The sequence below is a fragment of the Schistocerca serialis genome, chromosome 3 (genome assembly GCF_023864345.2).
Source record: "Schistocerca serialis cubense isolate TAMUIC-IGC-003099 chromosome 3, iqSchSeri2.2, whole genome shotgun sequence".
NCBI classification, from domain to species: Eukaryota; Metazoa; Arthropoda; class Insecta; order Orthoptera; family Acrididae; genus Schistocerca; species Schistocerca serialis.
The window spans coordinates 459,086,746-459,111,758 of NC_064640.1; the positions used below are offsets into that span (position 1 = coordinate 459,086,746).

General features: G+C 41.8%; 1 protein-coding gene across 3 annotated transcripts in view; it reads left to right on the forward strand.

Annotated features, from left to right (window-relative positions):
* The window catches only part of LOC126470359 (cytochrome P450 4C1-like), a 368,651-nt gene that overhangs the window by 272,754 nt on the left and 70,884 nt on the right, over positions 1–25,013 (forward strand). For all 3 annotated transcript variants that reach the window (XM_050098157.1, XM_050098155.1, XM_050098156.1), the window contains 2 exons: positions 17,194–17,300; positions 20,584–20,674. In XM_050098157.1, coding sequence (XP_049954114.1) covers positions 17,194–17,300; positions 20,584–20,674 — 198 coding nt within the window. The remainder of the gene's footprint in view (positions 1–17,193; positions 17,301–20,583; positions 20,675–25,013) is intronic.

The following is a 25,013-nucleotide window of genomic DNA, read 5'->3' on the forward strand; positions in this document are numbered from 1 at the left end:
TAAATGTGATGGACTGTATCTGCCATCAATAAATTTAGCATCGTATGTACTCAATACTAAACACCTCATAGAGGCCTGCGGAGTGTATGTAAAGACAGAGTAGTTATTGTCTGTCTTACAAGGGGAGACCACGAAGTTCGGATCATGGTTTACTTCGAGCTTTGTACACTTTTAGTAGTCCATTAGGACACCATAATGTGCAAGCGGCAAGGCATATAGCTTAGATGATTTCGAGAAAATCCCAAAAGAAGTTTTACGCGTCATCTATGTACCAATCCGCTGCGATCCTGTGCACGAGTTGGCGGCGGTCATGTGGTTACCGTTCAAACACTGCAATCGGTGGCTCGCTCGATGGAGTCCTGTTCATATTTTCTTTTCTTTTGTTTTTAATTTACATTTCTTTCAACACTAGTCATATTATTTCGTACATATTACATCTGAAACGTAATATGGTGAATAGCCACATGTACTTGCCTGAACTTTTATGGAATTTCCAATGTTATTTGGTTGTCTGCTAATTTTTATTATTGCAACAAATATTATACTCATAATTATAGAACAAGTAAACGACCAAACACAAATTTTTTCCTGAAAATGTATTCCTACCGTGACTGTCGAGATTCCTAATACCTACAATTGGGTATGGTACCGAGAAATGCTTTGGATCAGGACTTTTCGATCTGCAGACACAGGTTTCAAGGACGAGGTATAGACTTTGAAAGCTCAAGTCAAACATCGATAAATAATACTTTAAATAGCTTCATTCACTAATATAGTGAGTTACAATATGCCAGAATATGATGGTAATGTAAGATTAAAACGGCATCTACTACATCGAATGAATGCAGTTTTCAGCATGCACAAGGAATCTTCAGAGTTTCTAAGCAAAAACAAATCTGGTTGACATTTTGAAAATTTCCTCTTTCTCTCAATAATTTGGATGCAAACCACGCGTAACGCAATACTGTCGTAACTGTCGATGGCTAAAATTGGCGATGTGCCATTGAATGTATTTTAATAACACTTGGCTAGAGAAATAAAAGTGGCATAATTTTTGTTGCAGTAATAAAAATTGGTAAACAGCCAAATAACACTGAAGATTCAATAAAAGTTCAGGGAAATTAACGTGTCATCATTATATTATGTTTCAAATATAATGTGTACCAAGTGATATGACTAGTGTTGAAACAAATATAATTTAAAAGAAAAAAAAAGATGAGCGGGACTCGATCCAGCGATCCACCGCTTAAGGAGCTTGAACGCTGACCGCATGACCTCTGCCAGCTCGTACTCAGTGCGCAATGCACCGGTACATCATTGACGCTTAAAACTTTTCTTGCGATTTTCTTGGAGTCACCTAAGTAGTACGCCTTACTAATTTTAGATGATTTTGAGTACTGTACTATTAAAAAGATACAAAGCTTATAGTAAATCCAAGATGCGAAAGTCATAACATCCTCTTGTTAGAATATTGTCCTAGGCCAACATCGTTGTGTGCTTCTGAACTCTAAATTTGTTTTCTGCGTTGTAACACAAGTTTGCCGTCCAATTAGTTACTGTAAATCTTATATATTTACGCTACCCTGTCACACTCATGCGTCCTCTTAAAGACGCAGCACGCGGGGCAGCCGCGCGGTCTCTGGCGTCTTGTCACGGTCTGCGTGGCTCCCCCCGTCGGAGTTTCGAGTTCTCCCTCGGACATGTGTGTGTGTGTGTGTGTGTGTGTGTGTGTGTGTGTCACCCTTAGTGTAAGTTAGTTTAAGTTAGATTAAGTAGTGTGTAAGCTTAGGGACTGATGACCTCAGCAGTTTGGTTCCATAAGACCTTACCACAAATTTCCAGTTTCCTAAAAGATGCAACGAGCAATTCCAACAGCTGAATGCTGAACTTCAGTACTCCACAGCGAATGACATGCGCGTCTTTCAGTTTATCTTACTAGTACAGTCTTTATTTTCTCGCCTATAAGATAGTTCGATCCCATACTCCCCTGCGTATATACTTTACATTTAATAGTAGATTTATTCCTTTTACATACACCGATGAGCCAAAATGTTATGACCACTGCCCGGCGTAAGATGCGGATTGCAAATAACCGACTGTGGCAAAGAGAAGATTGTTATGGCCTTGGCACCTGGGAACGAGCGTCCCGGATACGGTGAATCTGGTAGGCTGTGCGCTTACTAGTATCGTTAGAGTCTGTGTAAAGTGGTTGAAGAATGGTAAAATCACAAGTAATCGACAAGATGTTGTTGATCATTGACTCTCATCAGGGAGGGTCGAAGTAGTATGCTTGCACGCTCTGTAAAGAGTGGCGGGTGATCTGTGGCATATGTGATAACAGAGTACAAATCTGGTGCAGGTGCATGTATTTAGGAGCACACAGTTCAGAGAACATTATTGAACATGGCTACACCAGGCTGATGGACACGCCAAAATACGTCACTTTCCAGGTGAACGGTGCTAGATACATGCAGCGCACCACGGACACAAGCCTTCGAAGGCAGTTTATGTTATGGGGGACATCCACGCAGGATTCCATAGGATCTGTGGTAGTAATCGAAGACACCATGGCAGCCGTGGACTACATGAACAATATTGCGGACCTCCTGCATGTCTTCCCCATTGGCTATGACATCTTCCAGCAGGATAACAGTCCATATCACAAGTACAGAAATGTGCTGCAGCCGTTTGAGGAGCATGATAGTGAACTCTCATTCATGTCTTGGCCACAAAATTCGCTAGATCTGAACCTAATGGAACACACCTGGGAGACTAATGGGCGCCAGCCCCGTGCACGCATACAACGACCACAGGATTTACAGAAATTGCGTGTGTTCAGACATCTGGTGCCACATATCTCCAGGTACCTACTATGGACTTTTCGAAACCATGTCACGCCAAAGCCGGCCGGGGTGGCCAAGCGGTTAAAGGCGCTACAGTCTGGAACCGCGTGACCGCTACGGTCACAGGTTCGAATCCTGTCTCGGGCATGGATGTGTGTGATGTCCTTAGGTTAGTTAGGTTTAAGTAGTTCTAAGTTCTAGGGGTCTGATGACCTTAGAAGTTAAGTCCCATAGTGCTCAGAGCCATTTGAACCATGTCACGCCAAACTGCATTTAACTGTCACGATATGTGAGTTGCGATGGTCACTTAAGTTCTTCGTTTGCTTTTGAGTGTTTTGTGATCCCACAGATATCTTACAGAAATGAATGAGGCCTACTGACTACCTGTAACATTACACAAACTGTTGTATTCAGAGATCTGAGAAGAGTTTTATTTATTTGTTCTCGTTACAGATTGTTCTCGTGAATCTAGAAAACATCATATAAACCCATACACGTGAGGATAATAATTATTACTACATGTTACATACTAATAACGCAATGTGCACAATGGATAAAATATTTTCACTCCCAAAGTGTCGTAAGGCTAATACCGTTTAACACCACCTCGCGCCTTGATAATGGCTTTATCAGTTAGGAAAGGAAGAGGTTCCACAGATATTTCAGGTATAACATTTCCAAATAAATCCACTCACTGATGATTAGACAGCATAGACCTTCTAAACTGAGGTTATGCTTGTGGCTACGTTTCACCCACTGTCCAAAGAGTCCTTAACACGTTCTGTGTGGTTAAGGTGGGGTGATTTAGAGGGCCAGTCGAAGCACGATATTCTCGAGTGTTCCTCGAACGTGGAACGTAATTGAGGAGTCCTGAGAACACTGCTGCCTCTTCTTGGACGTCAAGATGCTCACAGCATATTCATCATGCTGATGTAGAAGAAAAGACAACACTTGGTCGCCGAGAAAGTTGAAATAAACGTCCCGGTACGTTACGACGGTAACCTAAATGAGTGGTTCTCGGTCATGATACGAAAAACACACCCAAAACATCACGAAACCCTACACAACCTGCGGATTAAACGCCTCTTTGGACCGCCGGCGCACGCATCGCCTTTAATCATTTGAAAAGAGACGAAATCGCGAATCGTCGGATCACACATCAACCAGTTACTGTCCAATTTCTCTGCTGTTTGGACCATTGAAGCTGTGAAGCTCCATATGCCTCTGTGATCAATTGCCTTTTGCTATGTACCTTACTCTAAATGCCGGTTCCATGCAGTTCAGTTTCCAATATTCACTCGAAAACTGTGTAAGACTGACTTGCATTCCTTGAAAACAGAAATATTGTGAGGTTTAGATCCGAGTTACTAACAAGGCTTGGCACTCATCTCCTGTCCCTGTTGGTTAGGATCGTTTTACTCTGAAATAAGTCATTGTAATGAAGTCGGTCGGTTGCATGGTTGCATGGAATCAGGTACTACAACTGGCCATACCAAACGACGACTCTGCAGAATGATGTCAGGACCAGTTTAACATGTCAAAACCAGGATCCAACTAAAGCAACGGCAGTGGCATTCCTGTCTCATTATCACGATGCGTGTGTCGTATACACAAATGGGTCCAAGTCTAGTAAAGACGCTGGAAGTGCTTATTGGGTACCACGAAGAAGACAACAAGCCCTGTTCAAGCTGGATCCACACTCCACTATTATTGACATCCTTGCTGATTGCCATTTTCGAAGCCCTATTGTTCACACAGACGTCCACGTCAGACGTAATGGTCATCCTGTGTGATAGTATCTCAGGCCTACAACAGATTACAAACCATCATCATAGTTGTACCAACCACATAATGGCAGCAATTGTCGATTGTGTTTCGAGTGCAGAGGAACTGTCGCAACATCGTGATGGTGTGGATGAAAGGCCATTCTAGGATACCTGGCAATGAGCAAGTAGATGCCGTAGCAAAGCAGGTGTCTCTGCTTGGAGCTATTAAATATGATAAACTCCCTCTCACAGATATGATACCCATGCTCAGAAAGCGGTTGTCCTCAAATGGTTCAAATGGCTGTGAGCACTATGGGACTCAACATCTGAGGCCATCAGTCCCCTAGACTTAGAACTACCTTAAACTAAGCACATCACACACATCCATGCCCGAGGCAGGATTCGAACCTGCGACCGCGACACCACTGGATGAAGCGCCTAGAAGCGCTCGGCCACCGCGGCCGGCGGTTGTCCTCAGCCTGGCAGGAAGAATGGTCGTGGACATCTAAAATCAAAGGCAGTCACTACGCACTAGTTCATTCCACGATCCCAAGAGTACCATGTTATGATAAGGCACAAATATCAAGGAGCTTCACGACAATTACACCACGGCTGAAATTTAATCATTGGAAGTTCAACCAACACCTCTGTCGGGTCAACGTAAACGCCAACCCTCTATACGTTTGAGGAGAGGAAGAATATCCAAACAATATACAGGGTGACAATTATTGAACTATATGAAATAAAATCATCATAACTTCAGAACGGTTTGCGATAGGACTTTGAAGCTGCACATTTGACCGCGGGGTGTGATGGGAATTAGTATATGCAACCGCACGCGCCTTGTTGTTGCCGATCATTTGCACATGAAAATGTCACGGTACGTGCCTGAGCGTATTGCGCTTGTGAAAGCCTACTATGCGAGCAATAGCAACCCATCTGCGGCTCAAAGGAAGTTTGGACAGAGTTGAAGCTAAATACAACCAGTTCAAGTGTGCTAACAATCAAGAATTTGATTTACAAGTTTGAGAGAACCGGTAGTATTCATGATAACAGTGTTGGTAATATCGGTCGTCCAAAAAGGGCGAAAACACCTGAAAACCTCTAAAATCATGCGCTATGTTTCAAAACAGCTCCAGGAAATTGATCAGACGAGCTGCACAACAGGTGAGAATCAACTGGAGACGCTGCTACAAATTGTTGTTGAAGAGACCTGCAGCTCTTCCCATACAAAATTCAAACCTATCAACTATTAAGTCCCAGGGCCATGGAAAAACGGTTGTGTTTCGCTAACACGATTGTCCACAGAATTAACGAACAGAACTTTGATGGTTTGGTTTAGCGACGAAGCTCACTTTCACTTGGATGGGGTCGTCAATAAACAAAATTGGCGCATTTGGGGGACTAAGAATCAGCATTTCGCGATCGAGAATTCTTTTCACCCTCAACGGGTGACTGTGTGATGCGCAATGTCCAGTCACGATATAATCGATGCGATATTCCTTGATGGTACCTAACGGACGGTACGTGAAGGTTTTTGGAAGAAGATTTCATCCCCATTATCCAAAGTGACCTTGATTTCGACAAGATGTGGTTCACGCAAGGCGGAACTCGACCTCATTGAAGCAGGAGCACTGCTGTCCTGGAGGAGCACTTTGGGGATACCCAGAGGCCACTGCCATGGGCCTCAGTTGGCAGCCATATTCTCCGGATCTGAACACATGCGACTCCATTTTGTGGGGCTGTATTAAAGACAGTGCACAGCAATAACCTCAAAACCAGTGCTGAGCTGAAACCAGCCATTCAGGAGGTCATCGACAGCATCGATATTCCGACGCTTAAGCGGGTCATGCAGAATTTATGTCTTTTTTCATATTCAGTCATTGTCACCCTGCATTTCTACAGTATCCTCAGAACACGTATCACACGAACGTCCTTGCAAGTTATCTTCGCGCTCTTGGTCATCAGTTCCCAAGTAGCCTCCAAATCTTGTTCGCGTTCAACGATGAAGCAACGTATAAGCTACTGTACGTGTTTGTCAACGGTGCCAATATCAAGATATAGCTCCCTATGCTGCTACACTAGTGCTCCTGATACTTACACCCAAACCACCAGACGTCAGACTCTCAGGTCGATACCAAACGTTGTGTGTCGATGGAGTATCAACCAAAACACCGATTTAGTTCGTGCTGTGTGCTATCGTCCAGTAGATCAGAACTACGGAGTATAGGAAAAGCGTGTCTGTGAGGTGTAAATGTGAAGGTCTCTGGTATGTGAGCTGGTACCGCGTTGGGTCGTCGTGCTGACGGTCCCGACTTGCCGGCACGGTAGCTCAGCGTGTTCGGTCAGAGGGTTAGTTGCTCTCTGTAATAAAAAACCGAAGGATCAACGATGAATCTGAACAGGTGTCATGGGACGTCCACCCCGAACAAATGCAACAAACAATAACGAACAAAATGAGATCAACAACAACAAAACAAAGAGTTCGAAGTTTCTTAACAGTTTACGCGTGAAATTGTTATATGGGAGAACATGTTTCTGACATGTGAAAGAACGTTTCGGATTTTGTAGCATTGTTCTTTTGGCAGTCTGTTTTCACGTCGTTAGTTGAAAGTAACAAACCTATAGCATACATTTGTATAACACCACACCTATCTATACAAATGTACTCTAACTTTCAACTAACGAAACGAAAACAGACTTCTAAAAGAATAGTGCTACAAACTCCGAAACGTCCTTTTACATGCCAGAAAAATGTTCTCACATACAACAATTTCACACGTAAACTGTAAAAATAGAAAAAAAAGCAACACCAGTACTGGGCTTCGAACTCAGGACCATTAGCATGACGATCGAACGCTCTGTCAGCTCACATACCAGAGACCTTCACATTCCCCGCTCACAAATACTGGTTTCCCGTACTCCGTGGTTCTGGTGTTACTTTCAGTTACCATTTACACATATTAAACTGGACGACAGCACACAGCACGAACTAAATCGGTGTTTTGGTTGATACTCTATCGACACACAACGTTTGCTACCGAACTGGGTGTCTGACGTCTGAACGTTTGGGTGTTAGGATGCCAGGGGAAGACCAAAGTGCAATTAACTGACTATATCCTGTCGTATTACTCTGCAGGCCATGGAACGCTTAGCCTTTAAATTAGGTAATCATCGACCTAGACAAATATTCAATTGTATATCCGTAGCTTTTGAAACAATTCTTACAGGACATACGAAGAACATTTTATTCATAATTTAGATAAATATTTATTCATTTGGACTCAATTTGGAATGTCCTAAACGTCTACCAACGGCGATTTATTATTTCTTCTTGTGTTAGCAGTAGGATTTTTGTAGTATACTAATACTATGTATTCTGTGTTCCATTTTCGTCTTGTTACTCGTTTTAGTATACTCTGATTGTAAAACTTGTTTTAGGTCGAATCAGTCCTTTGTTAGTCCTATTTTACATTGTACCTGGATACAACTTAAAATAATGTCACTATGAATTGTCAAAACTAATTATAATATAACATGTCCTGTGTTTGGATGGCTAAATGGCACGTTCAGAAAGATAATAAATTAAAAAAAAACATATACAGGATGAGTTAAGTAAGACGTAACACCACTTTTATTTCCTGAACGGTTACACAAGTCGAAACGCGGTTTTTGGAAAATGTTAGAGCCTCGAGGCGCACGTATGTTTTTGTTCGGTAAATGTTTGTAGCGCTGGCATCAACTGTTTAAAGTAAGTACATTTCTTTAAATCTACATCTGTATCTACACTCTGAAAATCACCGTGAGGTGCATGGCTGAGGGTACGTTCCATTGTACCAGTTATTATGGTTTCTTTCTGTTCCATCACGTATGGAGCGCGGGAAGAGTGTTTGAATACCTCTGAGCGAGCAGTAAATATTCTAATCTTATCCTCACGATCCCTGCGCGAGTAGTATATTCCTAGAGTAATCATTTAAACTTGTTTCTTGAAACTTTGTTAATAGACTTTTTCGGGAAAGTTTACGTCTGTCTTCAAGAGTCTGCCATTTCAGTTCCTTCAGTATCTCTGTGACATGGAACCGTATACTTTTTGTAACTGCATTAGATAGCTCTTGAGAAGACAATTGCTGTGATATAGCGTTCGTTGAAGTTGACGTTGAAACCTGTCGTAAAAAATTCGAGAAATGCCCTAGAATGTGAGAGAGCACGGTGGCCGGAAACAGCATTTGTGGTGCAAACACTGCCAAGCATGCGTCTGGGAACGGGCTGCGTTGTTGTATACCGTAAGGTAGGCCTGCGCTACGAGAATAAAGCTGTATTTCCGCTTGAACCAACTTACGACCTAGATTCAGGTTCACCTACGGATGTTGTTTATGGAAATACGACATAGGCAAGAACCTAGCGCATCACAAAGTGCTTAGGAAAACTATTTCACATTTGTGTAGCGTCCCAGATTTATGTGAGCTGTAACAGAGAAATCAGCTGTACATTCTTCAAAAATAAAAACTTCTCATACGCTGCAAAAAGCAACTACTGTATTAAATATATAAATGTTAGAACGGAGATTTGACCTATCTTTTCCTGAACTTGGCTGTGTGCTTCTTAGAGGTAAAATACATGCTATCGGACAACTATCTCTAGCTTCACTTCTCTAAGCTACATCATATGCGATACATTCGTTGAACTAAACATTTTATTAAAAACACTGTGGTGACCACATGTACACCGCAAAATACATATTATTCTTAGTGAAACGTTGTTTCATGCTGAACGTAAATGCATAATGACAGTGTTACCACCTACCTGCAATATACGCTGTCGACTTATTTGACATTGCAGTGCAATTTCGTACACATGTAAATGAAATAAAAAATTTACTAACGTTGATTTGGCAACCAACCAAATCACATAACATAAATTTTGTCTTAAAAAAATAAATTTGTACTTTATTTAAGCATGTGTTCAAACTGTTGACCATGGACTGAAAGGAACATGTTCTATCACCGTTCGAAAGAACGATACTCAGATGTAGGTACAGTGGCTGATATGGTAGAGCAAGCACTGGCGATTCAACGACACATATCGTTTGGTGTAGTTGGGGCTTCGTCGTAGACTGCGTCTTTGAGCGCTCCCCAAGGAAAGAAATCAAGAAGAGTCAAATTGGGGACCTCTCAGACCATATGACAAGATAATTTCGTCCTATCCAACGTCCAGGAAAGCTCTCCTTGAGTATTTGGGTTGCAACACCGGACGAGTGAGCTGGAAAACCGTCGTGTTGCAGCCACATACACTGTCGAATATCCATTTGTACCTCTTCTAGAAGAACCGGCAGAATGTTAGAAAGTGTGCTTGCGAAAGTCCATTTAGAACGCTTGAAGTGAAGTAAGGTCCCACAACGTAATTTCCTATGATGCCGCACCATACGTTTACGCTACACGGCCGTTGATGTTGCACCTGACAAAGCCAGTGTGAATTTTCAGCTGCCCAGATGTGCATGTTATGCAAATTTACATTAGTGTGGTCAGTAAACGTTGCTTCATCGGTAAATAGCACACATTGGAAAAACGTACGGTCGTCTCTCAGATGCTGAAGGGCAAACCAACAAAACTGTGTACGACGTTCGAAATCACGGTCGTCGAGTGCCTGATGTAGTGATAGGTGATAGGGATGGAAACTCTGTCGATGCAGGATACGAATGACACTCGTCTGGCTGATTCCATATTCGTTGGCAATATGTCTCGTACCAGTGTGCGGATTCATTAGCGTCGTAGCCAGAACAGCTTCTTCGTGTTCTCTGTCAGTTGTAGTCTCCTTTTGTTATTCTCTTTTTGACGTTCAAGCAGCCTGTCTGCACTAGCGTCTTGATAATCGGTGCAACTGCCTGGCGCGTCGGACATGGCGATCCGGATAGGTAGCCCTGCACTACTGTTCTCTTTCTACGGCATTTCTTTTGCATTCGCCGTGTAAATGTAGTATATCAAATTTCTCCTCATTGGTGTACATGTCTGCATGCAAGGAATGTTGAAGCAGACAAAGTAAACAGGCAAATGTGTTGACATTCTGACATAACGTAGCACGAGAGCTCTGCCTGGTGGAGTTTGCACCGCTAATACCGATTTCGGCCACCGTGCTCTCAAATTTTACGACATTTCTCGATTTTTTTACGATAAGTTTCAACGTCAACAGTAACAAAAGCTATATCACTTCTCAAGGGCGATCGAATGCTATTATGAAAACTATACGGGTCCATTTTTTTTAAAAGTACTTTCTTCAATATCTCCGTTGATACCATCGCTAAAAACATTAATTAAACAAAAAGTACGTCCTCCTCGACGCTCTAACATTTGCCGAAAACCGCGTTTCGGTATGTGATTCACCCTGTATATTGTGAAAATAAATGGTATTATAACATTCCCTTGTGGTACCCCCGAAGCTACTTATACGTTTGAGTATTTCTAAATCTACGTCTACCGAGCGAGGTGGCGCACACTGGACTCGCATTCGGGAGGACGACGGTTCAAACCCTCGTACGGTGATCATGCTTTAGGTTTTCCATGATTTCCCTAAATCGTCTCAGGCAAAAGCCGGGATAGTTTCTTTGAAAGGGCGTCGCCAATTTCCTTCGACATCCTTCCCTAATTCGAGCTTGTGCCCCGTCTCTAATGACCTCATTGTCGAAGGGACGCTAAACTCTAATCTCCTCCTCCTCCTCCTCCCCCCCCCCCCCGCCTCCTCCTCCTCCTCCTCCTCCTCCTCCTCCTCCATTGCCTCGCCCAGGCAGCGAGAGGTCTATCGCCGCTTAAACTCAGTACTGCAGGATATGTGCCCTTGTGAAGGAACAGGTGTCATCTCAGCACACCGTCTGCTGTACCCTTTGCGTTTTGCTGCAGATTAGTGGCATACAGTACGTAAAAATTTGGTTTTAGGGCCTAGCGAGGTGTTTCGGCTGGCGCAGAGGTCATCTAGTTGTTTATAAGTGAAATTACGACTTAATATAGGCAGTCTATACTGTTGTATTTATTGCGGAGTTAGCTGACTCTACGTCATCGTACGATACCAGACTAACAGGCTCACTAAACGACGTGGTGCAGTGTTCAAAGCATTTGCATGATATTTGTAAGAAGTGGGGTTTAATTCCCCGCTAGGCTAGCCCGATTTACTTCCATGGCTTCCCAAAATCGCCTCAAGTGAACAGTTGTATAGTTTTTGCCACAATACAAGAGGCAGTTCGTTCGTCTACGTTTTCTCAAGGGCTTAGTATCCAATCTATTATGACACTGATCTAGATAGGACGCTTAACTCCGTCTCCCTCTCCCCCTTTCCACCTCCTTCTTCTCTTCTTTTGCAGTAGAACTGAATTCATAACAATTTGCAGTATTCACATTTCGGCCAGTTTTGTTATTGGCCAATATTTGTCATGTACGTAGTTACGTAATGTACGTTTCATATCGACGGATTTAACGAACTAGGACATTAGCCGCACGAGAACGACAAACAGCACATCTTCGATATTATATTTCTACAGCTGTATTTGTGCTCATCAAACAGTTTACAATGAATGAAGAAGTGGATAGAATATACACTCTCGGATACTGTGTAATGCGGAATTAAGCACTAGATGTCACGAGAGGTGGACCCGCCAGTATACAAGGAGACGAGGAGTCTTATGTCGTCAGTAGTGAAGCAGTAACACCAAGATGCGTCTATCAGGAGACCTCAATAACTTCGGGTGTGGACTACTGATTAGATGTTATCTAAGTAACAGATTCATCAATGATGTTTCAACCTTTTTAAAGTTGCCCAAGTCGACTATTATTGATGTGATTGTAAAGTGGGAACACGAAGGGACAACCACAGCTAAATCAAGATCAGACTGACCTCATGTACTGACGGACAGAGACCTTGCTGAGAGTAACTGCAAAAATCGAGTGAAACCAACAGAAGGATACATTCGTGAGTTCCAAGTTTGCTACCAGCAGTCCAGATAGCACAATGACTCTGCGTGGGAAGATAAAAAGAATGGGGCACAGCTGTCGAACAGCTCCTCGCAAATCACACATTTCTGTTTTCACTGCTAAGTAACGCTTAGGCGGTGTAAGGTGCAAGGCCACTGGACAGTAGATTGACTGCAAACGAATGATTTGTCGTGATGAATCACGCTATATCCTGTGGCAATCCAATGGAAGCGTTTGGGTTTGGCGAACGGCAGGAGAACTTTTATGTGCCATCATGTGTACTGTCAACAGTGAAGTACGGAGGAGGTGGTGTTACGGTATGGGAGTGACTCTCGTGGTTAGGGTATCGTCCACTTATTGTGCTTAAGAACACACTAAATGCGGAAGCACATGAACGCATTTTACAGCACTGTGTATTGCGTACAGTAGAGGCTCAGTTCGGAGACGATTGTTATTTGTATCAGCGTGACAATGCACCCTGTCATAAAGCAGCATCTTCGAGGCAATGGCTTTGTGGTCAATAACTTTCATGTAGTTGACTGGCCTGCCCATGTTTCCGACCTTAACCCAATGGAACACCTTTGAGATGAGTTAGAGCATCGACTCCGTTCCAGACCTCACCGTCCAACATCACTACATTTTATGGTTTCGGCTCTCAAGGAAGAATGGTCTGCTCTTCCTCCACAGACATTCAGACACCTCATTCAAGTGTCCTCAGCAGAGTTCAAGCCGTCACAAAGGCGGAGAGACACACGCCGTATTAATGTTTACCAGTAAGTGTTCGGATACTTTTGATTATATCGTGTGCTACTACCATCCATCCTTCCTCTGTTTCAGTTGCAAATGTTCAACGGAAAGGACAACTGTTGGGTAACCTCTATATAAACTTGACCATGACTTTGCTGTAATTTGCATTTTTGGCATTTTTTAGTAAACTCAGCGTGGTGCATAACTCCTCTCTTGCAACGTGTGTCGTTAGAATCAGTTGCGGATTTCCGTGACGATATCGCGCAGCCTAAACAAACTTGTGACGACAGGCTTTCTTTCACGAATTTTTCTGTCCACCCTGTTGATCTTACTGGAACAAAGAATTTCTGATACTTAATGTTGTATAGTAGGATATACATGGCTGAAGTAATAATTGCGCTTGAAATGCTTCGTTCGTAGGACGGAGCTCTGGGTGCAGCCCATAGTGGGAACAGACAACTACGCATGGCTCTCTATAGACAACGCATATTCAAATGGACTTAAATGTGTACATAGTCCAGTCTTACGAGCTCAGCCGGTACAGAAGGAGTAGAGTTTAACGATCTGTCGATGAGGACGAAATCGGATGAAGCACAACGGTGCAGGAGGCTTTCGGTGGTGGTCTTTCCAAGGGAATCGTTCTGAAATCAATATTAGTCAGTTTAGAGAAACCACAAGAAACCTAAACCTGCATGGCCAGATCTGATCGCGACCCGTCTACGATGTGAGTCCCGTGCCTCCGCTATTAAGTCATTTTAATCGGTACAGCTACAGAACTAGGTGTTGTAGTGGTAAGACAATTGACTTATATTCTTGAGGAAGGCGGTTCAAATCCCAATCTGGCCATCCGGATTTTGATTTCCTGTGATTTCCCTATATCCCACAGCGTGAAAACCGGGATGCTTTCTTTGAAAGGGCACTACCGATTTCCTTCCCTAACCCTCGTAGCGTTCCGTCGCTAATGACCATCTCGTCTACGAAACGTTAAACAGAAGTTTTTTTCAGTACAACTACTAAATGCTGTTATATTACTAAAGAAATGAAAGAAAAACAAGACTATTGTTGTTGTCCAATATACTAATGTACGTATTTCTGTGTATGCTCGACGAATAATATTTCCAGGAAATAGAAGTATAGCACACAGACCTTCCTGTGTGATTTAACTTTAATTTACGGTATATAAATTTTAGTTTCAGTTTCTTCTCTTTTACGCAACAAACAAACATTATAACTGTAGTGTTATGAACTGATGAAGCATCACTCGTCCGGTGCCACTGTGGGTTCCTTGGTTGGTTTTGGGGGATCGGGGAGTGGAACTGGAACATGCTATATACTGGTTCACTTTATTAAAAGAATGATAAAAATGTTTACTCACAAGGGAACCTCCCCATCGCACCCCCCTCAGATTTAGTTATAAGTTGGCACAGTGGATAGGCCTTGAAAAACTGAACACAGATCAATTGAGAAAACAGGAAGAAGTTGTGTAGAACTGTGAAAAAATAAGCGAAATATACAAACAGAGTAGTTCAAGGCAAGATAAGCAACAATAAGGACAACAGTAACGTAGGAGCGCCGTGGTCTCGCGGTAACGTGAGCAGCTGCGGAGCGAAAGGTCCTAGGTTCATCAAGTGTAAATTTTTAATTTTTTATTTTCAGTTTATGTGACAAACTCTTATGTTTTCATCACTTTTTTGGGAGTGATTATCACATCCACAAGAAAACCTAAATCGGGCAAGGTAGAAGAATCTTTTTACCCATTCGCCAAGTGTACAAGTTAGGTGGGTCGACAACATATTCCTGTCATGTGACGCACATGCCGTCACCAGTGTCGTATAGAATATATCAGATGTGTTTTCCTGTGGAGGAATCGGTTGACCTATGACCTTACGATCAAATGTTTTCTGTTCCCATTGGAGAGGCACGTCCTTTCGTCTACTAATCGCACGGTTTTGCAGTGCGGTCGCAAAACACAGACACTAAACTTATTACAGTGAACAGGGATGTCAATGAACGAACGGACAGATAATAACTATGCAAAAATAAAGAAAGTAAAATTTTCAGTCGAGGGAAGACTTGAACCAAGGATCTCTCGTTCAGCAGCTGCTGCTCACGCTGCCACGGGACCACGGCACTTCTAAGCACACTTCGTCCATGATGTTGCTTATGTCACCCATGGACTACTCAGTTTGTATATTTTGCTTATTTTTTAACAGTTCCACACAACTTCTTCCTGTTTTCTCAATTGATCTGTGTTCAGTTTATCAAGGCCTATCCACTGTGCCAACTTATAACTAAATCTGAGGGGGGTGCGATGGGGAGGTTCCCTTGTCAGCTTTATACAATCCACTGCTACATGAATTTACCGAATAACTGCAACTATTCTTGAATATTTAAGAATCACTTGAAGCACAGATTTACTAAACTGTTCTCTTTAAGTACAAAGTTCACAAAATTCAGAATGCGAAGCTGGGGGAAAGGGTGTAGCTACGCTAGCTCCTCGTCGTTGCAGCATGCCGCGAGACATCGATATGTTCTGCGAAATCGATGCGAGTTGTCAAATTTTCTTATGGCACCGCGAACTTTGTACGATACCACACTTAACCATTTCCACTGTACGTTATTGTTAGCTCACTGATTTGCTTTCGGTCTTTTAAGGCATACAAGTTTTACTTTCAGTTTCTTATATTTCTATAACTAAGAAACATTAAACATCGGAGATTCCCGGCATATGTTATCGTTGGATCACTGATTTGTCTTCGATCAAGTTTCGAAACATGTATGTGGAATACCTGAGATACAGTCGATGAGCACCATGTTTGCAAATGAAAGGAAGATAAGGGCTTAACGTCCAGTAGACAGCGAGGTCATTAGAAAGGGACCACAAGCTCGAGGTCATTAGAAAGGGAGCACAAGCTCGGATCACGAAAGGATGGGGAAAGGAGTCGGCCGTGCCTTTCGTGATGAACCCTCGCGGCATTTGCCTCAATGTACTTAGGGAAACCACGGAAAGGCTAAATTCGGATGGCCGGACGGGGATCTGAATTGTCATCCCCCCGAATGCGAGTTCATTGTGCTAACACCACTTTTGGGAGGTGTGGATATTTAGTGAGAAAGAGTGTTCTGTGGAATACATTTTTGCTGTGATGTTACGGAACTTCCAGAGATACTTGATCAGACGCATGAATTAAAAACTGGTCCCTCAAACCCGACTCGATTAGTTGAAGATAAACTGTAGTAATGCATTACAGGTGGAACGACTTTGGTAGTCCTCTGGTTCGAGGTTTTATGAAGTTGTATGAGGTTGTTTTTGTTGTATCCTTAGAAACGCGCTTCATAAGTTCGACTGAAATAAAATACACAACCTATTATTTCCGCGCGCGCAAAAAAAAGAAAGAAAAACCTATAAGAAAATGGCTATGATGTACCAAGCCATGCATCAACGTTCCTTCAAAATCTGTGACCACTGTCTTAACTATTACCCTCTCTCACTCTGTGTAAGTTCACTGAAATGTTCGTTTCCTTGAGATTTTTTCACAACGCTGGTTTCATATGGCTTCAAAATTAATATAGGTTCTTATCCACTTAAACTAATGCTCGGAAATCGACAGACACTTTGAAAGTCATACATTTCTTTATCTGTAAGAATTAACTGGACCGTTTTATGCAGACTGAAGCTTCTCATTAAAATTAACTGTTGACTGTGTATGCAGGCTGAAACTTCTCATTAAAAGTAACTGTTGACTGTTTCTGGTACTGTAATTTATTTAGCTAAAACCAGCATTCGTTGCGTAGTTGAAGAAATCTTGTTAAACTGTAATTAATTAGTTTTGAATTTCTCATGTTTTCAGTGAAAAATAAAATATTTTTGTTGCTATGTTTCAGATATCTTGCACAACAGCATTAGGCTGTGGAAGACCTATGGGTCAACATATCTCGTTTGGCTTGGTACCAGACCATTCATATTCCTCATAGATGCAGATGAGGTTGAGGTAAATGTCTCATTATAGTAACATGTGACATTTTCATGCAGCTTAACTTAACGTGAAGTTTTACATTGTCATTTTTTTATATTGATCGGGGTAGCTAAGAACGTCCATGTACGAATTTTCCCTTCATCAGATGTGATAAAACCATCTTTCTGGAATTTCAAATGCATTTCAAGACGTTTATGATCATCTCATATAGACCTATATCATTCAATTTTCTCTAACGTCAGTACATTAACAACACAACAGAAATTCTAGTTTCTATTGAAGTACGCCCACAGGTACATATGTACAGATTCACCCAAAACTTTATGGTCAAAACTATGTAGATGCTTGCGAATACAAAACTGAGTACTCTGAGGTAAACAATAATGATCACATATGCCTATCAACAACTTACAGCAACAACTTCAGATAACAGCAACAGTTCAAACTGACGACCACTCCATTGATGGATGCTTATTTATTCATGTTCCCTACACGATTCAACATCATCTCGTCCAGTTATGTTTTGCGAACAGTTCTTTATAGAGAGCCGTGACTAACACTCTGTGGCGTGAACTACACTGTTTCTTCAACATTTATGTCTATAGCAACAGATATGTTCGTCAGTTATACTCTTAAGTTGAGGGGAAATATTTACAAGCGTTCAAAACCTGCTCTCTGCAATTAAAAATTCACATAAAAGGTCTTGCAGTTTTACTAAATCAACTGTCAGAAATTGAAACATATGTTAATGATTTAGGCATTCTGATTAGATGAGCTGGTCCTGCCAATGTGAAATATACAGGGTGTCCACGGTCGAGTGGTCAGTATTTGGAGATACAGGGTGCGCTCTGCCCTTATGAAGCCAACTGAGGAGCTACTTGATTTTGAAGTAGTGGCTTTGGTCACGAAAAGTGACAACAGCCAGGAGAATGGTATGTTGACCACAAGCCATAAATATCCGCATCCAGCTATGCTTATTGACTGAGGATGACATGGCGGTCAGTCAGTACCAATGGGCCTCCAGAGACCTGTTTGGACGGAATTTGGTGTAGTTATATGTGCTATTAAAATGGTTTCTGAGACAGAACACACATAATTTATTTATTTATTTAGCATCCAATATATCACACATATGATACAGGATTTGTCATTTGATTACACGTAACACATAACAACACATACACATAATAAATGGACAAACATATACAAACAGCAAAACAAATTACATACACATAGTACATAAGTAGTGTACAAGAACTTATTACACAAAAACAAAAGTATGTGCTCATGATAAACAATTATATACATTGTTGCTTATTTTCTGTATTATTCAATACACTGTCAGGTTTACAGATGTACAGCAGTGAATAATAGCACAGATCAGCATACAACAAGCTGACTTTTACTCACTTGCTGTTTATTGTGCATCAAGATGCTGCTTTCTAGAGAGTTATAGAAAACCAAATATGCCCAATCCAATTAACTGCCTTTTGTTCTGCAATATATCTCTTTAAGGAATCCCATTACTTAAAGAGACAAATCAATGATTGTTTAAAAATGTTATCTGTATCGTGATGCAAACTCTTAACCTGCTCACTTTAGGTCTGTGATGAAGCACCTTCTGGATGCATCCAACTGGTCATATACAGGTTGTTACAAAAAGGTACGGCCAAACTTTCAGGAAACATTCCTCACACATAAATAAAGAAAAGATGTTATGTGGACATGTGTCCGGAAACGCTTAATTTCCATGTTATAGCTCATTTTAGTTTCGTCAGTATGTACTGTACTTCCTCGATTCACCGCCAGTTGGCCCAATCGAAGGAAGGTAATATTGACTTCGCTGCTTGTGTTGACATGCGTCTCATTGCTCTACAGTACTAGCATCAAGCACATCAGTACGTAGCATCAACAGGTTAGTGTTCATCACGAACGTGGTTTTACAGTCAGTGCAATGTTTACAAATGCGGAGTTGGCAGATGCCCATTTGATGTATGGATTAGCACGGGGCAATAGCCGTGGCGCGGTACGTTTGTATCGAGACAGATTTCCAGAACGGAGGTGTCCCGACAGGAAGACGTTCGAAGCAATTGATCGGCGTCTTAGGCAGCACGGAACATTCCAGCCTATGACTCGCGACTGCGGAAGACCTAGAACGACGAGGACAACGGCAATGGAGGAGGCAATTCTTCGTGTACTTGACGATAACCCTAATGTCAGCGTCAGAGAAGTTGCTGCTGTACAAGGTAACGTTGACCACGCCACTGTATGGAGAGTGCTACGGGAGTACCAGTTGTTTCCGTACCATGTACAGCATGTGCAGGCACTATCAGCAGCAGATTGGCCTCCAAGGGTACACTTCTGCGAATGGTTCATCCAACAATGTGTCAATCCTCATTTCAGGGCAAATGTTCTCTTTACGGATGAGGCTTCATTCCAACGTGATCAAATTGTAAATTTTCACAATCAGCATGTGTAGGCTGACGAGAATCCTCACTCAATTGTGCAATCACGTCATCAACACAGATTTTCTGTGAACGTTTGTGCAGGCATTGTTGGTGATGTCGTGACTGGGCCCCATGTTCTTCCACCTACGCTCAATGGAGCACGTTATCATGATTTCATACGGGATACTCTACCTGTGCTGCTAGAACATGTGCCTTTACAAGTACGACACAACATGTGGTTCATGCACGATGGAGCTCCTGCACATTTCAGTCGAAGTGTTCGTATGCTTCTCAACAACAGATTCAGTGACCGATGGATTGGTAGAGGCGGACCAATTCCATTGCCTCCACGCACTCCTGACCTCAACCCTCTTGACTTTCATTTATGGGGGCGTTTGAAAGCTCTTGTCTACGCAACCCCGGTACCAAATATAGAGACTCTTCGTACTCGTATTGTGGATGGCTGTGATACAATATGCCATTCTCCAGGGCTGCATCAGCGCATCAGGGATTCCATGCGACGGAGGGTGGATACATGTATCCTCGCTAACGGAGGACATTTTGAACATTTCCTGTAACAAAGTGTTTGAAGTCACGCTGGTACGTTCAGTTGCTGTGTGTTTCCATTCCATGATTTGAAGAGAAGTAATAAAAAGAGCTCTAACATGGAAAGTAAACGTTTCCAGACACATGTCCACATAACATATTTTCTTTCTTTGTGTGCGAGGAATGTTTCCTGAAAGTTTGGCCGTACCTTTTTGTAACACCCTGTAATTGCATACCTCCCTCTATTTGATAGCAACAGTAAAAAGATGTAATTTGAGAATTTATTTATGGTTGCTTTGTTTCAGACTATTCTCAGCAGTCCAACTCACATTAAAAAATCTATAAGTTACAAGTTTGTAGAACCATGGCTCGGACAAGGACTTCTTACCTCAGATGGTTAGTTACTTTAATACTAATTACTTGTAACATGTCATTATGTACAGTTTTTACAGGAGGTTGAGCAACACCTCAGTTAAAGTAAATTTGTACTTGAAAATAGCACAAGTTGCTCACATGAATCTTTTCACATAGTTAGATAAGAATAATAAAAAATGAATTTAGTTAAATCTTAATTTGAATATCAAAAGTTAATCTGGAGAAAAACAGAAATTATATGCAGAACCATTCGCTTTACTCATTAGATTTAGTCACTTTAAGTACTTACAGAAATATTTGCCCTTACACAGTGTGTCTCCACATTTTACAGTGAAAGATAAATTTTGATTTGTTAAAATGTACTAAATGGATGTTTTAAAGAGAAACATGAATGATCTGTTGTGGGTTGGCAGGATAGCCAACACCGTGTTTCTAGAGGAAGCCGAAAGGCACGTGTTTTAACTTACGCAGGCTGGCGTGAGGTCTGGAACAGGACAAAGAAATTATAATTTAGAAAAAAACAGACGTAGCTGGTGGAATACTTAACTTTAATCCATTAATGGTGAACGTCGCTTTTGACAGTACATAATTACAGTATCAATAGTAACTGGTACTGGCGCCTTGCTAGGTCGTAGCAAATGACGTAGCTGAAGGCTATGCTAACTATCGTCTCGGCAAATGAGAGCGTATTTTGTCAGTGAACCATCGCTAGCAAAGTTGGTTGTACAACTGGGGCGAGTACTAGGAAGTCTCTCTAGACCTGCCGTGTGGCGGCGCTCGGCCTGCAATCACTCACTGATAGTGGCGACACGTGGGTCCGACATATACTAACGGACCGCGGCTGATTTAAAGGCTACCACCTAGCAAGTGTGGTGTCTGGCGGTGACACCACATGATCAATTTTTATTACACCATTTTCTATTCAACTCCCTTATACTTAATACCAAGTCCAAAAGTTTAAGATTATAAGGCACAATTTCTGATCAGTGCATAACTTCAAGAGCACCTTCAATAGCACAACGTCAGTCTGATGTTGTTCCTTGCAAGGTGTATGTACCAAAGGCTGGAACATTTTTAATTTTTGACTTCAGGATGTCTTCTTGCAATATAATTTTATGGCTTTTAAATTTTCATTCTGTTGACGACATCCTTAGAGGTGTTGAAACTAAAGTAAATGCAATAAACAATTATTTGAAATTGGTTGGCTCTGTTATTTCTGCCTTAAAAATTGTACTATGGGATGGACCTGGTCAGCTAAAATGGTCACAGAATCCTTGGCAGTAATGCCACTTGCAGGGTAATCATGGGGCTCATAGAGTACCATGATATGGCTACCCTAATCATCACGAACCGCCCTGCCATGTTTCACTTTTGGAATTTAAACTCAGCCAGAAGTTGGAAAAATTGTGAATGAAGATTCATCCAGTCAAATGACTTTTCTCCATTGCTCCATAGCCTAGGTTTTATGGCTATGTTTTCTTCTTATGGGCATTTGCATCACAGATGAGTAGTTTCCGAATTTCAGATTGCCCTCCAATTCACAGCCTATGGAGCTCCCTTCATGTTGATTTGGTGCTGACAGGGTTTGCAAGAAGAGCATTCAGTTCTGTAGTGACTTTTGACTTTAGTAGCTATCATTCTCTTAGTTTTAATCACAATACTCTCCAATGTTAGTCCATCATGATCACTCAACACACACTTTCATCCTCATTGTGACTTAGTGACTGATATTTTTCCATTTTCACTGTATGCAGTATAAATCTTTGATACAGGGTCTCTTGAAGTGCCAAACACTTCAGCTACCTTGGTTATGGAAGCACCCACCATTAGGGTATGTACAGTTTGCCCATGTTTAAATTCACTTAGTTTAGACATAATGACTCCAAACTATTCAGTATACTGTTCTGACCATGACTGACACTTGCAACATGTTGAGTACATTGCATTGGTGCCATTCGTTGTTCAATACAACAGTGCAACTTAAAGACTTGGCTAGAATCTGCATTTATGTTCAAACATGCATTTCTTGCAGTGTTTCCTTATTTCTGTCCAGCCCCAGTATTACGTTATTGGCTGGGAGACCCCAAGGGGTATATCAGCTTCCTCTGCACACAACATCAACTTTCCAGGCTGTATGTGTGAAAGTTCTGTCTTAGATGTATCTGTCGGGTGTTGGTGACTGTAAAAAGTCTGTCTATAGTGTGGTGACGTGTTCGTGTTTGACAGTGATCAGAGGAGAGAGAGGGTGAAATCCAGTGTCAGCATATACGGAACTCCTTGTGAATACTAAAGTGACTACTGGGCTTTAGTCACCATCTGTGTGGATCACCACAAACTGTATCACATGATCTCACTTCATGAAACACTGTGGAGAGGTTGGAAGTTTAATCCAGGACAGTGGCACAAAGTCAGGTGGTCAGGAACAATGTCACAAACTGTCCTTTCATGCTGACCAAATAGTAGGGGTGAAAATTTCTTCCACTATCAGGATTAATACCTGAGTACCTCAAGTAAAGCCCCACCACACAGGTGTGCTGTAACAATTTTGGCTAGGTAGATGAACTTATGGTACAGTGGTATTGTGCCTCAATTAAAGAAATAAATGACATTTTTGTAAACAGATATCCTTGTGTTGGCATAATAACATCAAATAGCAGTATCCAAGTTTTGATGAGGAATCAGTGTATGACAAGCTCATCTGCAAATATAAAAGGAATAGATATTTCTGACTTTAAACAATTGCTGTGATTGGGGATATTGAACCACAAATTGTTCATATCTCAAAGAAGTCGCCATTTAATTGCACCCAGTGTGTGATTATTTCAAATAAATATAGTCAAAATGCTCTACAAAGCCTTTAGATGTTGTACTAAGTGACATGTATCAAATACTTGTAGGATGAAACAAAGATTATCATTAATGGTTTGAGGTTACTGTGACCATTTGATATTTTCACAAACTATGGTTATCACCAGATGATGTGAAGGTTACTATTCATTATGGAATTTTGAGAATTGGTGCCAGAGCATAGAAGTCTGTGCATGTTGACACGTTAACATGTTAGGTATGCTGTAAGCCCCATGAGCCCAACAGTGGCTTCTTCGTTTGGGTGGAGTCAGTTCCCTGGGCCTGGCAGTGTACTTTTCATCTGGGTGAAGTTAATCCATGTGAACTGAGACAGTACTTATCATTCAGACAACATCATTGTATGGGAATCGCTGCAACAAGGTTAAAAAACAAATGTAATTTTAATAAAGTTTATTAAAATATTGTGTACAAATATGGGGTTATGCATGTATTAAAAAACACAAACCACCTCTTCAGTTTTGTCTTCTAATGTTCAGAACAATATCAATGCACTTTATGCACTTTTCCTTCCTTTTTGTCCACCTAGTGTCTGCTTCTTTGTGTATCAATACTGCCTGGAGTTTCTTCATGTGAATACTGTGACACTACATCTACCAACTTTTTCTGAAATATTGTGATTCACACTTTCTGTGCCATCATGTCTTTGAATACATCAAATACATTCACAACAGTGATGTTCAGAAAGAGAGTAAATTGTAACTTTTGATCCATTTTATTGTCTTTCTCAGTTGATCTGATCAGAAAGGTGAATGGCAGTTTCTTCCTTATCGTATTCAGTGACCATTTTTAGTTTTTGTAAACCCCTAGTCTCATTGTTACATTTCCATGTCACTCAAATACATGTGTGAGCTTCCCCCCCCCCCCCCCCCCCCCCCCCCGCCAAAGAACCATGGACCTTGCCATTGGTGGGGAGGCTTGTGCGCCTCAGCGATACAGATAGCCGTACTGTAGGTGCAACCTCAATGGAGGGGTATCTGTTGAGAGGCCAGACAAACATGTGGTTCCTGAAGAGGGGCAGCAGTCTTTTCAGTAGTTGCAGGGGCAACAGTCTGGATGATTGACTGATCTGGCCCTGTAACACTAACCAAAACGGCCTTGCCGTGCTGGTACTGCGAACGGCTGAAAGCAAGGGGAAACTACAGCCGTAATTTTTCCCGAGGGCATGCAGCTTTACTGTATGGTTAAACGATGATGGCATCCTCTTGGGTAAAATAATGCGGAGGTAAAATAGTCCCTCATTTGGATCTCCGGGCAGGTACTACTCAAGAGGACGTCATTATCAGGAGAAAGAAAACTGGATCGGAGAGTGGAATGATCCCTTAACCAGGCAGGTAGGTTAGAAAATTTAAAAAGGGAAATGGATAGGTTAAAGTTAGATATAGTGGGAATTAGCGAAGTTCTGTGGCAGGAGGAACAAGACTTTTGCTCAGGTGAATACAGGGTTATAAATACAAAATCAAATACGGGTAATGCAGAAGTAGGTTTAATAATG